Source organism: Bos indicus, chromosome 8 (genome assembly GCF_029378745.1).
Source record: "Bos indicus isolate NIAB-ARS_2022 breed Sahiwal x Tharparkar chromosome 8, NIAB-ARS_B.indTharparkar_mat_pri_1.0, whole genome shotgun sequence".
Classification (NCBI taxonomy): Eukaryota; Metazoa; Chordata; class Mammalia; order Artiodactyla; family Bovidae; genus Bos; species Bos indicus.
In genome coordinates, this window is record NC_091767.1 from 100,855,284 (window position 1) to 100,871,976 (window position 16,693).

At 38.6% G+C, this 16,693-nt stretch overlaps 1 protein-coding gene across 1 annotated transcript in view; it reads left to right on the forward strand.

Annotated features, from left to right (window-relative positions):
• ZNF483 (zinc finger protein 483) overlaps positions 1-15,921 on the forward strand; it is a 28,924-nt gene extending 13,003 nt beyond the window's left edge. Inside the window, exon 7 of the mRNA XM_070794182.1 lies at positions 364-15,921. Coding sequence (XP_070650283.1) covers positions 364-1,931 — 1,568 coding nt within the window. The 3' untranslated portion in view covers positions 1,932-15,921. The remainder of the gene's footprint in view (positions 1-363) is intronic.
• Positions 15,922-16,693: the final 772 nt, after the last annotated feature.

A 16,693-nucleotide genomic window follows, 5' to 3' on the forward strand; every position in this document is an offset into this window, starting at 1 on the left:
ATTGCTTGGTATGGGACCTGGCCTTTTGTAATTATTCAATAAACACTTGCACTGTCATATTTCTATTTGGAAAGAGAATAAATTGATGTAAGGAGAGTAAGTTTGAACCTATCACAGAAATTTGAAACAAGGGTGAGAACTTGTATTTCTAACTATAAAGCACAAACCTATCATCTTCCTCAGTATTTTTCCTAAACTCTCAGTTCTCCCAGTTTCCCCATGTCACTTTTCCCTTCCCTGCTTTATGAGACTCTGAAAATTTTCCAGGCCCGGTTTCTTACAGTTTCTGTTGTCTATGTTCCTAGTCCCAAATGCAGCAGCTGTCTTCATTGCAAATAGGAAATACTCTGTTATTTCTTTCAGAGTGTGAACTTGGTGGTGGATTGAAAGAATCTGGCGGAAGTCAAGATGTTCTTATGGAAGAATCGACTTTAGATAAAATAATAGAAAGGTATCTAATGAGTGGCGATTGTGACTCTATGGGAGAATCCTGGAAACGTTATGGCAGATTCGAGGATGGTTGTAGCAATAGGGAACATTCACAAGGACAAATCACACAGAAGAAAACTCATGGGAGAGGCAGTAAGGGTGAGGAGTTTGACCCAGAAAGGAGTCCCTTTGGAAGTAGCTTCAAACCACCTTCAGATCTAATTAAACATCTGAGAGTCTATTTAAGGAAGAAATCTCGGAGGTACAATGAAGGCAAGAAACCCTTTAGTTTTCATTCAGACCTTGTTCCGAACCGCAAAGAACACAGTGGTGAAAAGCCAAGGAAAGGTAACGAAGGCAGGAAGGTCTTAAGTCACTCTTCCTCTCGGACTGAACATCAGAAACATCAGAAAAGCCGTGGGGGGGAGAAGTCTCAGAAATGTAGTAACTGTGGAGTAGCCTTTACTCGAAGCTCATCCCTCAGTAAGAAAAACTCCTCTACATGTGAAAAATGTTGGAAAGGTTTAGGTCAAGGTGCATCCATAGATAAAGACGAGGGAACTGAGACTGGAGAAGGAACACGTAAATGCAGCAAATGTGGAAAAGCCTTTGGCTATAGTGCCTCACTGACCAAGCATAGGAGAATTCACACTGGGGAGAAGCCCTACCTGTGCAATGACTGTGGGAAAGCCTTCAGTGACAGCTCATCTCTCACGCCACACCACCGAACTCACAGTGCAGAGAAGCCCTTCAAGTGTGATGACTGTGGGAAATCTTTCACCCTAAGCGCCCACCTCATTAAACATCAAAGAGTTCACACTGGTGAAAAACCCTATAAATGTAAAGACTGTGGGAGGCCCTTCAGTGACAGTTCATCTCTTATTCAGCATCAGCGAATTCACACTGGAGAAAAACCCTACACATGTAACAACTGTGGAAAATCCTTCAGTCACAGCTCATCCCTTTCCAAACATCAGAGAATTCATACCGGAGAGAAACCCTATAAATGTGGTGAGTGTGGGAAAGCCTTCAGACAGAATTCTTGCCTTACCCGACATCAGAGGATTCACACTGGAGAAAAACCATATTTGTGTAATGATTGTGGGATGACTTTTAGCCATTTTACATCTGTAATTTATCATCAGAGACTTCATTCAGGAGAAAAACCCTACAAGTGTACCCAGTGTGAGAAAGCCTTCCCTACCCATTCACTCCTCAGCCGTCATCAGAGAATTCATACGGGTGTCAAGCCTTATAAATGTAAGGACTGTGGAAAATCCTTCAGTCAGAGTTCATCTCTCAACGAACATCATCGGATTCATACTGGAGAGAAACCCTATGAATGTAACTACTGTGGGGCAACCTTTAGCCGGAGCTCAATCCTTGTAGAACACCTGAAAATTCATACTGGAAGGAGGGAGTATGAATGCAATGAGTGCGAGAAGACATTCAAAAGTAATTCTGGCCTAATCAGGCATCGGGGATTTCACTCTTCAGAATAATTCTTGGAAATATAGTAAGGTGCAGGGTGTGGGTTTACACAGTTCTCCCTCATTAAAAACAAGGTGTAAACTACCACTGCATTGATTAGTAGGAAATTTAGTCACAGTGGTCCCTTATTAAAAACCTGGGGTGTATACTGCCACAGCATTGATTAGTAGCTGCAGCTTTGGTGGGTTGGCAGCTAGGAAAAGTATTGTTTTGTCATTTACCCTTCTTTGCAAGGATGTCAACTTTTGGTAGGGAGTGATGAAGGGTTGGTAAAGTCTGTGGAAAGAAGAGAAACTAGCATGTGAAATAATCCTAAAAGGCCAAATGTGAATATAAAAATCAGGGGAGGGGTGCAGGGGACCCACCTTACTAACCTGTTTTTTTCAGACTTCTTTCTCTCCTAGCTTCCCCTTCTACTGCCATGCAGTGTTACAGAAGGAGGACCTGACTGCAGTCAGGTAACTTGAGTTCTGTCCCAGTTTGCCAACTAACTCACTGTATAACCTTGGACAAATCATTTGACCTTTCTGAATTTTTGTTTCTTTACTGGTAAAATGAAGGAGTGGGACTAATGATTTCTGTGGTTTCTTTCACTCTCTCCCTCCCTCTCTCCCTTCTTTTTCTACCTCTGATAACCTCTGAAGCTGTGGTAATAAGTTAAAACATTTTTTTTTAAAACATTTTTGATTCATTGGCATTTCAAGTTTTTCTAGTGTAATAGAAAATAACTCATTTAAACTACTGAACTTCTGGTATAGTGAGAATGCAGTATGCTTTTAAAATATTTGATGCTGGAACTGCTCCAAAGCTATGCATAGAATCAAGTCAGTAGAGGTCAAACAAGTTTGCCATCAGGGAATGTCTTGATTGGACAAAGCACCCCAACCCCTGTGTTTGCTCTGGACGTTGGCCATGGGGACTGGGAAATTAAATGGCATATTCCAGGCTGTCTCAGCCATGAGAGTGTAACTGTCCTAGGAAAACAGACAAAGGACTGGTTGGGGGGGTGGTGTTGGGAAACGGGTACTGAAAACAGCTATTTTGGACGGATTGTCTTTTGCAAGATAGAGTTCTATTTTTAAAAGTTTGTCTATAGTAAGAACAGTTTCCTGTAATCAGTGTAAACATTCTGTGTGGCAAAGGTCACAAGCTGAGATTGGGCCTTTTGATGTGTCTTAGTTGGTCTGCTTGGCGTGTGTGTGCGTGCGTGGGTAAGTAGTTGTCACCATTTAAAAATTAGGAAATTTCATACCAAAAAGAAATTTGTCTTGAAAAGTTACTGGGCTGACAACAATGGGCCCATATTTCTGTGGGGCAGTCAATTGGTTTTGGGTATCAGCTGCCACCTTTAGAGGGGGAATCTGTTCTCCTTGCAAAGTTCTGTCATTCATGTAACATGACTTGCCCACTGTAAGAAGCTGATATTATGATCCCCTACTACCTGGAGAGTATCTATCCTAAAACCTAAAGAGATTTTGTAGTAAAATTCAGGAAAAGAATGTAGAAATGATACAGAATAAATTTTCAATCACGTTTTCCTTTATGAAATTAGACCTGAAAGGAGTAGATGTTAGTGGGTTCTTCCTTAAAAATGTCAGTGGTGGAATCTGAATAATAATCTTTAACTGTGAAAAAGGAACTGAAAATCCTGGGTCAGTTAGATTTGGGTCTCAAGTTGTAGGATTCTGAAGGAGCCCCAATGACCACGTGGTGCAGAGTTCCTAAAGTTGAAATTTGAGGCAGCTCTTGAGAACGAAACGGGTAAACTTTCAGCTTATGGAAGTGAAGACATGCTTAATGGTCATCTGAGATTCAGCAATATTTGCTGGGATTTAATGGGTTTAGTTTGCAGTGCTACCTCTGGATAATGGTTTTGGTTTCTTCCTTGTCTCCTTCCCAGGGTAGCTCAACTACTGATGAGTGATAAATTGGTCTGTATAGTTACTTCTAAATGGATCAGCCAGAGACATTCTAGACATAGAAGGAATATGGCTTATCAGAGTTATTCACCCCAGTTGAAATTTTTCTGTGAAAAGATGAAAATCCTGATTTGTTTTCTGGAAAGATGCAATCTGTAGAGAGAATTAAATATGTAAAAATCTTGAGAAGAGGCTTGTTCCAGGATGTTTACTTGTTACTTTCCCCAGCATCCATAAGAGGATGCTTTATAGCTGTACCAGTTGGGAGTCTGGAACATAAACCTGTATTTTGGGTTTTTTTTATAGTTTTATTGAGATATAAATTGCATATTGTAGAAGTCATTCAAGTGTATAATTCAGTGAGTTTTAACAAATTCAGTGAACTGTACAGTTGGCAGCACAGTCTGTCTTTAGAACATTTTAGCACCTTCATAAGATCCCTCACACCCATTTGCAGTAATCCCATTCCCACCCTGATCCCAGGTAACCACTAATCAGTCTACTCTCTGTCTCTGTAGAGTTGCCTTTTCTGAACATTTTATATACACGTAATCATATGTGGTCTTTTTTAGTTGTTCATTAACTTGTGTCTAATGTTATTTTCTATTTTCATCCATGTTATTTTCTAAATTCATGTGTGTTGTAGCATTTTAATCCTTTTTATTGTCAAATAATAGCTGGTTGGATGGATGTGCCATATTTTGTACATTCACCAGTTGAAGGACGTGTGGGTTGTTTCCCATCTGGGGCTGTGAAAAATAATGCTGCTTTGAACATTAGCATGCAGGTCTTTGTGTGGACATAATGTTTTCACTTTTCTTAGATGCCTGAGTTGCTGGATTATATGGTAAATTTTTGTTTTAACCATTTTAAGAAGTTGCCAAGTTGTTTTCCAAAGTGACTGCATTATTTTATATTCTGGACTTCAGTGTATGAGGGTTCCTGATGAGGTTATATCCTCACCAACCCTTGTTAATTGTTCATCTTTTTAAAAATTTTTATTACAGCTAATACAGTGATTGAAGTGGTATCTCTTTGGGGCTAATGGTACTGAGGATCTTTTCATATGTTCTTTAGCTGTTCATGTACCTTCTTTGGTGAAATATGTTGCCCACTTAAAAAATTAAGTTATTATTAACTTACAGATCTTTTTATTCTACAATAAGTCCTTTATCTAGTATGAGCTTTCTAAATACCATGTACTAGCCACAGAAGGCAACCTCAAATCCTCCTGTACAGCTTTTATCAAAAGCTTGGTTTCAGTAATTGTTTATATAATGTTGCCTAAGGATATTTAATCTGGCCTATTATCTAAATACTGAAATTCATTTTGGAGTTATATCAAACAGTCAAAAGGTTTTAAACATCTTTTGATTCCTTATAGAATTTTTTTTATTAACCTGTGTCATGCTCTTTATCTGTTACCCATTTTATTTTAAAATGAACTTATATTTAAAAATGTTTCCTCTTTATGAGTTTCTAGTGAAGAAATTTCTTTGTAGTCTCAGGACAAGACAAGGCTTCTCTTGTCAATGAATTCACTTTTATTTACTTTATTTTAGAATTTTTTTGTAATGTGGTAAATATATATAACATAAAATTGACCGTTTTAACTCTTCTGAGATGTATAATTTAGTGGCATTAAGTATGTTCATGTTCTTTCCCACCATACATCTCTAGAACTTTTCCATCGTCCCTAACTGAAATTCACTTGTTAACCAGTAACTCCTCATTCTCCCCTCCCCCAAGCCCTTGGTAACTACCATTCTACTTTCTGTCTATGAATTTGACTATTCTAAACACTTCATATAAAAGCAATCATTCAATACTGTCCTTTTGTGTCTGACTTGTTTCACTTAGCATCTTTCTAAGGTTCATGTTATAGCATGTGTCAGAATTTCATTTTCTTTTCATTTTAATGCTAAATAGTATTCTTTTGTAAATATACCACATTATTTGCTTATGCATTCATCTTTCAGTGGTCATTTAGGTTGTTGCCATCTTTTGGCTGTTAATTAATAACACTGCTATGAACAGTGGTTTGCAAATATTGTTTGAGTCCCTGCATTTAATTCTTTGAGATATATACCTAGAAGTGGAATCACTGGATGGTTCATCCATGTCTTAGTGTATGACAGGATTTCCTTCTTTTTTTAAGGATGAGTAATTTTCCATTGTATGTGTATGCCACATTCTGTTTATCCATTCATCCATCAGTACACATTTAAGTTGCTTCTACCTCTTTGACTATTGTGAATAATGCTGCAATGAACATGGGTATGCAGGTATATCTATTTCCAGCCTTCTCTTTATATACTCAGAAGCAAGATTGCTAAATCATGATAGTTCTGTTTTTAATTATTTAAGGAACTTTCCTGCTGTTTTCTATTGCAGTTGCACCCATTTCAGACTCTTACCAACAGTGCTTAAAGGGTTCCTCTTTCTCCACATCCTTGCAACACTTACCATTTTCTGTATTTTTGATAGTGGCCATCCTAATGGTTGTGAGATGGTATCTTGGAGTTTAGATTTGCATTTCTCTGATGATTGGTGATGTTGAACATCTTTTTATATGCCTGTTAGACATTTGTATGTCTTCTTTAGAGAAATGTCTGTTCAAGTCATTTGCCCATTTTTTAAATGAAAAATTTCATTTCCTGTTCCACTCTTTTTCATTGTTTTTATTGTTTTCTTTGCTATGCTGAAGTTTTTTAGGTTTGATATAGTCCATTTGCCTGTTTTTGCTTTAATTTTGCTTGTGCTTCTGGTGTCATATCCGAGAAATCATTGCTAGACCCAGTGTCATGAAATTTTCCCCCTGTATTTTCTTTTAGGACTTTTATAGCTTCAGATCTTATGTTTAGATCTTTAATCCATTTTGAGTTAATGTTTGTGTGTGGTATAAGCTAAGGGTCCATCTTCATCCTTTTGTCTTTAGGTATTCGGTTTTCCAAGCACCATTTGTTTCCACGTTGTGTAGTCTTTGTACTCCTGTTGAAAATCATTTGGTCATAAGTACTAGTGCATTTCTGGGCTCTGTATTCCATTGGTCTATACGTCTTTATGCCAGTACCATACTGTTTTAGTTACTGGAGCTTTGTCATACACTTGGCAATCAGGACATGTGAAAAAAACGCTAGCATTTTTCTTCTTTCTTAAAATTATTTTGGCTATTTGGGGGTTAAGATTCCATATGAATTTGTGGGTGGTTTCCCTTGTTTCTGTAAAAAAATCACTTGGAATAGTATAAATATTTTAACACATTAAGTCTTCAGGCCCATAAATATGAGATGTATTTCCATTTATTTGTGTCAACTGATTTTTCAGCAGTGTTTTGTAGTTTCCAGTATTCAAGTCTTTTACTTACTTGGTTAAGTTCATTCCGTAGTATTTTTTTATTTTTAATGATAGTGTAAATGGAATTGCTTTCTTAATTTCCTTTCTGGATTTTTCAGTTACTGTATAGAAATGCAGCTTATTTTTTAATTTTGTTTTTATATTCTATCACTTTTGCTGTATTTGCTTATTAGTTCTAACAATTTTGTGTGTGTGTGTTGGTGTGTCTATGTGATGTTTAGAGTTTTCCACATATGGGATCATGTCATCTGTGAAAAGAGATATTATTTCTTTCTTCCTAAGTTGGATGGTTTTTATTTCTTTATTTTGCTTGATTGCTGTGGCTAGGACCCAAGTACTGTGTTGAGTAGAAGTGGCTAAAGGAGGTATCCTTGTCTTATTACTAATGTTAGAGGAACAGGTTTCTATTTTTTACCATTGAGTATGATGCTAGTTGTGTTCTTTTCCTTAATGAAATTTATTATGTTGAGATAATCTCCTTCTATTCCCTAGTTGAGTAAATTTTCTCTCATTTTTTGATAGATTTGCTAGATACAAAATCCTCAACGAACTGTGGGTTTTGTTTTTTTTTTTTTTCTTTATGCACTTTAACTAAATCAACCCACCCACTTCTGGTCTCCAAGGTCTCTGAGAAGAAATCAGATAGTTTCATTGAGGTTCCTTTTTATAAAATAAGTTTTTCTTCTTGCTTCTTTCAGGATTCTTTGTCTTTGGGTTTTGACAATTTGATTATAATTTGTCTAGATTTTTGTATTTTTGTGTTTACAAGCATACCTTGGAGATAATTGTGGGTTCACTTCCAGACTGCTATAATAAAGCAAATATTGCCTAAATTGGTTCACAGGAATTTTTAGTTTGCCAGTGCATATAAAAGTTATGTTTACACTCTACTGTAGCCTATTATTAACAATTATGTGATACCATTATGTCTAAAAAAACAATTGTGCATGCTCAGTTTAAAAAACACTTTGTTGCTAAAAAATATACATCTGAGCCTTTAGCAAATCATAATCTTTTTGCTGGTGGAGGGTCTTGCTTTGTTTTTAGGTGCTGACTGATCAGGGTAGTGGTTGTTGGGTTGGGATGGCTGTGGCAATTTCTTAAAATAAGACAGCACTGAAGTTTGCTGCATCACTTGACTTTCCTTTTCATGAACAGTTTCTTGGTAGCACTCAGTCTCAGTGCTGTTTGATAACATTTTACACCACACTAGAGCTTTCAATGGCACCCCACTCCAGTACTCTTGCCTGGAAAGTCCCATGGATGGAGGAGCCTGGTGGGCTACAGTCCATGGGGTCGCTAAGAGTCAGACGCCACTGAGCGACTTCCCTTTCACTTTTCACTTTCATGCACTGGAGAAGGAAATGGCAACCCACTCCAGTGTTCTTGCCTGGAGAATCCCAGGGACGGGGGAGCCTGGTGGGCTGCCATCTATGGGGTCACAGAGAGTCAGACACGACTGAAATGACTTAGCAGCAGCAGAGCTTTCAAAATTGGAGTCAATTCTTTCAAACCTTGCTGCTGCTTTATCAAGTAACTTTATATATAGATGATATTCTAAGTTCTTTGTTGTCCTTTCAACTGTCTTCACCAGGAGTAGATTCCATCTCAAGAAACCATTTTCTTTACTCATCCAGAAGAAGCAACTCTTCATCCATTAAAGTTTTAAAATTGCAGCAATACAGCCACATTTTGAGGATCCATCTCTACTTCTAGTTCTCTTCTGTTTCCACCACATCTGCAGTTCCTCCACTGAAGTCTTGAGCCCCTCATAGTCACCCATGAGGGTTGAAATCAACTTCTTCCACCTGTTGTTCGTGTTGGTATTTTGGCCTCGTCCCATGCATCACATGAGGGTTCCCTGCTGGCTCAGATGGTAAAGAATCTGCCTCCAGTGCAGGAGACCTGGGTTTGATCCCTGGGTCAGAAAGATCTCCAGAAGAAGGGAACGGCAACACACTCCAATATTCTTACCTGGAAAATTCCATGGACGGAGGATCCTGGAAGGTGGGCTACAGTCCATGGGAATCACAAAGAGTCGAACACAACTGAATGACTAACAATTTCATTTTCATGCATAACAAATATTCTTAGTGGCATCTAGAATAGTGAATCCTTTCCAGAAGGTACCTGGATCCATCAGAAACACCCATCTCCCATCAAGTCATTTTCTGTTAATTCCTCTGGTGTGGTGTCTATTAGCTCTTAAATTTCCCCAAGATTTTATCTTGAAACCTATCACCCCTCACCTTTTTGCCATACCCCCAGTCTCTTTCATCATTTCCTTGGTTGGCTCTGTCGTAAATTCTATGAGATCATGTACATCTGGACAGCAGTTTGCTCCAGCAGGAATTTATTGTTTTTGGCTTGATGGCTTTCATACCTTTATCTTTAACAATGATGCTTTATCTTTAACAATGATGGCATCTTCAGTGGTGTAATCCTTCCAGACTGTCATGGTGTCCTCTCTGTCTAGGTTCTCTTCCATATTGCCAACAATCCTTTCCATAGAGTACCATGTGGAATGAGCCTTAAAGGTCCATATGACACCCTGCTCGAAGGGCTGAATTAGAGATGTTGTTTTGAGGGCAGGTAGACCACTTTGACACCTACGTTGTTGAACTCATGGGGATCTGGGTGGCCAGAGACATTGTCCAGTATTAAAAAGAATTTTAAATTGCAATCCTTTATTGACAGAGTTCTTCCTGACTTCAGGAATAAAGCACCAGTGTAACCAGTCCAGAAAAAGCATTCTTGTCATGGCTGGTGTCTTTTTCCTTCAAGACTTAGTGCTAGCAGCTTCATAGTTAAGGGCAGACTGATTATAAGCTTGACTGCATTTACATAGATAGGAGAGTTAGCTTTCTATTCCTGCCTTAAATCCTGGGGCTTGCTTTTTTTCCTTACCAAAGTGTCCTTTGTGGCTTTTTTGTTTTTTTTCCAGAATAGGGCACTTACTCCTACATTAAAAAGCCTGTTTAGGCAGACACACTTTCTCGGTGATTTTTCTTAGTGGCATCTGGAAAGATCTGCTGCCTCTTGGTTGGCAGAAGCTGTTTCTCCTGTTATCTTGATGTTTTTTTTAGGCCAAACCACTTTCTAAAATTCTCAAACCATGCTTTGCTGGCTTTAAACTGTCAACCTTTAGATCCTTTACCTTGCTTTGCTCTAAGTTGTCACATAATGACTTTGCCTTTTCTTGAATCATATTAGAGTCTATAGCTATGTCTTACTTAGAGCAAGCTTGCACCCACATAAAAAGCAGCATTTAAAGAATAAAATGGTACATAGTTTTAATTAATTTTTTAAACTTTATTTAGGTTGTGCTTGGTCTTAGTTGTAGCACATGGGCTCTTTGTTATGATATGTGGAATCTTAGTTCCCTGACCAAGGATCAAATCCAGGCCCCCTGTATTGGGAGCATGAAGTCTTCACCACTGGAGCACTAGGGAAGTCCCTTTTTTAAAATTAGTTTTTGTTGGAGTATAGTTGCTTTACACTGTTGTGTTAGTTTCTAAAAGGTACGTATTTTGCAAAAAGAACAAGGTTGAACTAGTATGGCTGTGGCTGGTAAAACAGATCCAAGAACACTCATTATAGGCTATGTTATAGCCTAACCCAATAGATAACATCCATAGGCTTCTAGATACAATTGGCAGTGGTATTTGGAATTCAAAAGAAATTGGTTACAGGTAAGACCAAAGGATCTTGGGCATCAGTCTATTTGTTTTCCCTATACATACACATCTATGATAAAGTTTAGGTACAACAAAATAATAAAAGTGGTTATTACACTGTAATAAAAATTTTGTGAATGTGGCTTCTCTCACAAAATGTCTTGTAATACTGTACTCATTCTTTTTATCATGATGATGATGTTCTGATCGTGTGGCTCACAGGCTTGGGTTTTGTGGTGATGAGATTAGTTTCCGGGTTGTCTCTGGCCAATCATTCTGACTCAAGGTTCTTCCTGGGGGTGTGCGCATCACTCAGCCAAAATGAATTCCAGCACGAAGGATTCTGGGAGGTTGGGAGGACATTTGGACTGGTGTCTCCTGTCTCCTTTTGACTTTTACTGAATTTTTCTGCTTGGTGGTAGCTTGTTAGTATCTTGGTCTTTACCAGGACCTCCTGTTGTAAAACAACTCATCCAAATGGTTACTATGGTACCTGGCCAGGGTGGGTAGTTTTGATTAGTGGTTCCTCTAACAAAAATGATAAAATGCTTCCTATGTGATGTAGTATAATGAAGGACATAGGCAACGTGACAAAGCATTTAGGCTGCTATTAACCTTTGGATGCTGTCAGAAGGGTCATCTGCCTTGGATGTTCTTGGATCATTGAACTATGACAATGTTGTCATAGTTCAGGAGTGGATGTCAGGAGTAGAAGGTATTGATGGTTGGGTCCCCGGCAGGACACAGCAGGATGATGTGAGATTTCATCACGCTATTGAGAATGGCATGCAATTTTAAAACTTATGAATTGCTTATTTCTGGAATTATACATTTAATTTTTGGGCTGTAGTTGACAGCTATTAAACTGCACAAAGCAAAACCATGGATAAGTGGCGCGAGTACTAAAGTGTAGGTAGCTCTGGAAATCAAGTTCTCCCCTTCCTCAGAATTTTTTAAATTGTTTTAGGGTATTTCCGTGCTAGGGATCAGTCTGTGGTGAAAGCCTCAACTTCTCTCAGGTCTTTTCTGAGCCCATCTTTTCCTGGGCAGAGGCAATGGCTTTCTAAATTCTCACATACAGGCTTTTTTTTTTTTCCTTTTTGTTGTTACTCAGTCGCTAAGTCATGTCCGATTCTTTGCGACCCCATGAACTGCAGCACACCAGGCTCCTCTCTCCTCCCTGAGTTTGCCCAGATTCATGCCCATTGTGTCAGTGATGCCATCCAACTGTCATCCTCTGCTGCCCCATTCTCTTTTTGCCCAGCATCAGGGTCTCTTCCAGTGGGTCAGCTCTTCACATTAGGTGGCCGTAGTATTGGAGCTTCAGCATCAGTCCAAAAACCAGGTGTTCTGTTGTCCATTTAAATCCCCTGGGAATCATCTTAAGCCAGTGGCAGTGGGGTGGGGGTGGAAGAATGGCCATTCACCTATGTATCTTTTCTTTCTTTATGATCAGAAGCGATCATCCACAGTCAGGACCTCAGACTCGTATTTGGAGAAAAAGGTCTTTATTGCCCATCTTGGTTCCAGCAAGTCCAGTGTTTGGGCTGGCTGATCGTGGGGTGGTAGCTGCTACTGAAAGGCTGGACTCCTCCGCTCTTAGTTTCGGTTTACCAGTTAAGGTTTCCTCTGGACATTGAAATCCTTAAAACAGAGTCCTGCATTCCAAACTAGCTCACTTTATGTACTTCTGTCAGTACAGTTGTTGTCTAGATAGAGATGGATTCCTGGCGCTTCTGACTGCTCCATCTTCCCTGACATCACTCCCTCCATGTCTTCAATTTTTATCCTGCTCTCTGAAAGTTGTCAACTTTTATCTTCCAACTCTACTACTAAATGTTTTGAGTGTTTTGTTTCTGTTGTTATTTTTATGTTTCCAAGTACATTTTTGACTCTGCTTTTTTATTTTTTAATCATACTCTATTTCATAGGTGAAATACTCGTTTCTCTGAGGATGCTAATATGGTATCTTTTAGTGTTACTCGGCTCCATGTATTATCTTTCCTCTGAGTTATTTTTATCTGTTTTTCTCTTTCACCTTGGAGGCTTTCCTCAAATCTCTGGTTATCTTTTGACTATTCACATTTAAGAACAGGGCCCTAAAAAGCCACAGGGAAGGTGTTTCAGTTAGTGCAGCACACTGTCCACTAATAGAATGTGAGCCACATCATAATATCAGATTTTTTTCAGGCAAGGCTTTCTTGGGGCCCCTGTTGTTGCAGGGAGGTTCGAGAACAAACAACAGGTTCCCTTGCTTGCTTGCGCCCCTGGAGAGGTGAGCTTCTTCCTTATATGGAGTGAGGGTAGGGGTGTCCAGGGGTCAGGCTAGCTTCTTCCTTGTATGGAGTGAGGGTAGGGGTGTCCAGGGGGCAGGCCAGAGGGGTGGGTTATGTGGTTTCCCAACCCCTTAGGCAGTGTTATGTGCAGAGGGCATGCACAGCATGCTGCTTTTGCTCTGGGCTCTTCAGAAGTGGCAGATGGCTCTTTTGATCTCTTTGTAACTTTTGTCCAAAATTTGCCCTAACTGCACATTTCAGATTTTGTAGTAGCCACTTTAAAAAGGTAAGAGAAGATAGGTGAGTAATATATTTTGTTTCACCCAGTATGTCCATAATCTTAAAATTAACATATAATCAGTATAAAAAATTATTCGTGAGCTATTCTATATCATTTTTTGTGCTGTGTCCAAAACCCATTTGTTACAGTTGCAGCATATCTTAATTCATACTCTGTCCATATTGATAAAACTTAGAGTTGAAAAGTAGATGCACATAGTTCTTCCAAATGTTCTGTGTTATTAGTCTAGATATAGCTAAAGTTTTTAAGTGTTAGAAAATTATTTTCCTTTGATATTTGCATCCACATTGACAAGATTCGTCATATTTTATTAGAAGAATTGATGTGGTTTTGAATAAAAGGGTATCAGTTTCAAAGCAGTATCTGTTTAAATCAACTCTTCTGTCAATTCTGTTATTAACATCACATTCAATTAAGTATTACATAACTGGAAACAAAATTAAATTTATCAGTATCAACCATTTTTCACATTTTTCTTAAATGTTTTGCAGCCAAATTATACAATGCTGTTGATTACTTTGAAACTCTGCAGGTTGACTCATATTAGAAAAGTGTGTAAAGTCATTATTTTTTGTTTATATTATGAAGTGTTTCAATTTTAACTAATTTTTCTCATCCAAGCCGGAGAAGGCAGTGGCATCCCACTCCAGTACTCTTGCCTGGAAAATCCCATGGATGGAGGAGCCTGGTAGGCTGCAGTCCATGGGGTCGCTGGGAGTCGGATACGACTGAGCAACTTCACTTGCACTTTTCACTGTCATGCATTGGAGAAGGAAATGGCAACCCACTCCAGCGTTCTTGCCTGGAGAATCCCAGGGATGGGGGAGCCTGGTAGCTGCCGTCTATGGGGTCACACAGAGTCGGACACGACTGAAGTGACTTAGCAGCAGCAGCAGCATATTCAATGTGATCCTGCCACTTTTTGTCTTTGATTATTGAATATTTTGCAAGCATTCCTTTTCATTCAAGAAAGATCTTAAATTGAAATTCCCAGAAGAGGAAATTTTTGTAAAATTCTTTTATAACTCAACCAAGGAACATGGGTAAAGAACACAAGATCATTAAAACATTATTTTCAACATTTTCATAAACTAGCAGTGATTACATCATTTCACATATGTACTGAAGAATTTTAACATCTATTCATGACTCCTGAAGTCTGCTTTGGAAAACTGAACAGATACTTGCAGTAGCTATCATATAGTGAAACAAAGCAGTGAGCGGAAATACCATTCTCTTGTTTTAGAGTTCCAATATCTTTGGACCTAACATAATTTCAGTCTTATCTTTATGAAAGAAACTAATTTTTCTGTCTCTTGCTGAAATTCTTCTTTGTCAGGTTTAAAATGTCAAAAAACATGTCATGAGTTTGAGTTTTTAGGCAATAAATTGACATTTCTTTGTAAATTTGGATGTTGAGACAGAATGTACTCAACGTTTTCATTTGGCAGTGTCTTACATTACACATCTAAAGCTAAGTACTTGAATTTTTCTAATTTTGAGCCAAATGATCTTTGATATTATGAGAAGCTTCTTGTATTCTAGGAGCAAACTTAATTAAAGGGTTAGTTAAAAATTTCAATTTGTACGTGTCCTTTTAAGTCTTCCTCATAATTTTCTAGTTAGATTACCATAACTAAAATGGTAATTCCTTCTATCTTCTCTCCATCTGAGATTTGTGTGTGTGTACACGCATGTGCACAAGTATTCAAATCATCTTATAGTTGGCCAAGTATAAACTCAAAATCCTGTTAAAAATTGTTTTATTGTTTTGATGGAAATGTAATTCTTGTTTCATAAGACTTCATGGATTCTTCTTTTACTATTAGGAAAATACTTATTACTAGAGCGTTGCTAAAAAATGGCATAACTATTAGCTGCTGTCTTATGTAGTGTCTACTGTATTGAACACTTGTGTACAACAGCCTTCTCATTTTGCCGTGCCTGCAGTGAGTTGCAGTTGCTACTCATCATGGAATGTGTGCTGTAGCTTCTTGCACTCTGGTTTTCTTTGCTGTACTAGTTGTGGTACTAGCTTCTGTATTGCACTGAATTCTGCCTCAGTAATATGCCTTCATTAAAATTAAATATTTTTCCATGTTTTTTAATCTAGGAAGTAATTTTATTATATTGCAACGAAAATAGTAGTATCTCAACATATGACTATGGTTTACATATAGGTGTCGCTGTAACTTGTGCTGTGTGTATAGGTGTGCTCTCACTTGTACTATCTACATAAAATATCCAAGTAAACACTTCTGTGATGTTACTTCAGTGCATAGAAAAAAATCGTCTGAACTGAGTCAAGTCTGTTGATAACTAGATTGGTGGAGTGTTTATCTGTGATAACTAGAAATTATGCACGTTCCTGTACAAACATTACAGTACAACAGCAACATCCTATGCTGTGCAACAGTCGAAGTGAATTGTAGTTCTACCAAAACAATAAAGTTGTGTTAAATGGAAAAATACTCACTCTGCCTCAGTTTTTTAAACCTTGAAATATGGCACTGTGCATGTTTCCAGTACACAGTGGCTTTCAGCGGCTACCATACTGAATAGTACAGAGTTGGAGAACACAGTGCTCACCACACAGCCCAACGAATCAGAGTGCTGTAACTCAGTAAAAGTTTATTTTCCAGTCAGGCCTCAACAGTTTCTTTCCAACATTTGCTCGTTATGCCATCTGGAACATACAGCCTCCAAGGTCTCAGAGGTAAGGAAAGCAAGACCTGGAACATTATACAAAGTTTTCAAACACTGGCCTGAAAAGAGCTTAGAACCATGGGTCCCAGTTTGGTGCCAAGGTGTCCCCAGAGCACTGTAAGGAATGCATAAGAGCTGCCTGAAAGTAAAAGTGTTAGTCACTCAGTTGTGTCCAATTCTTTGCGACCCCATGTACTGTCACCCACCAAGCTCCTCTGTGGGATTTCCCATACAAGAATACTGGAGTAGGTTGCCATTCCCTTCTCCAGGGGATCTTCCCAACCCAGGGATTGAACCTAGGTCTCCTGTACTGCAGGCAGATTCTTAACCATCTGAGCCACCAGGGAAGCCCAGGATATTTTAAATTTTAGGGAAATGTGTGTGTATACACATACACACATATACTCGACATCAGGTTTCTGATCTAGTATCATCAGTCTGTCCTAACAATGAAAACATTGAGCATAAAAAAACAACCCTTTGAGATGCAGCAGAGACCTGAGGTCATGGGGTAAACTGCTGCCCCAAGTTGGGAGA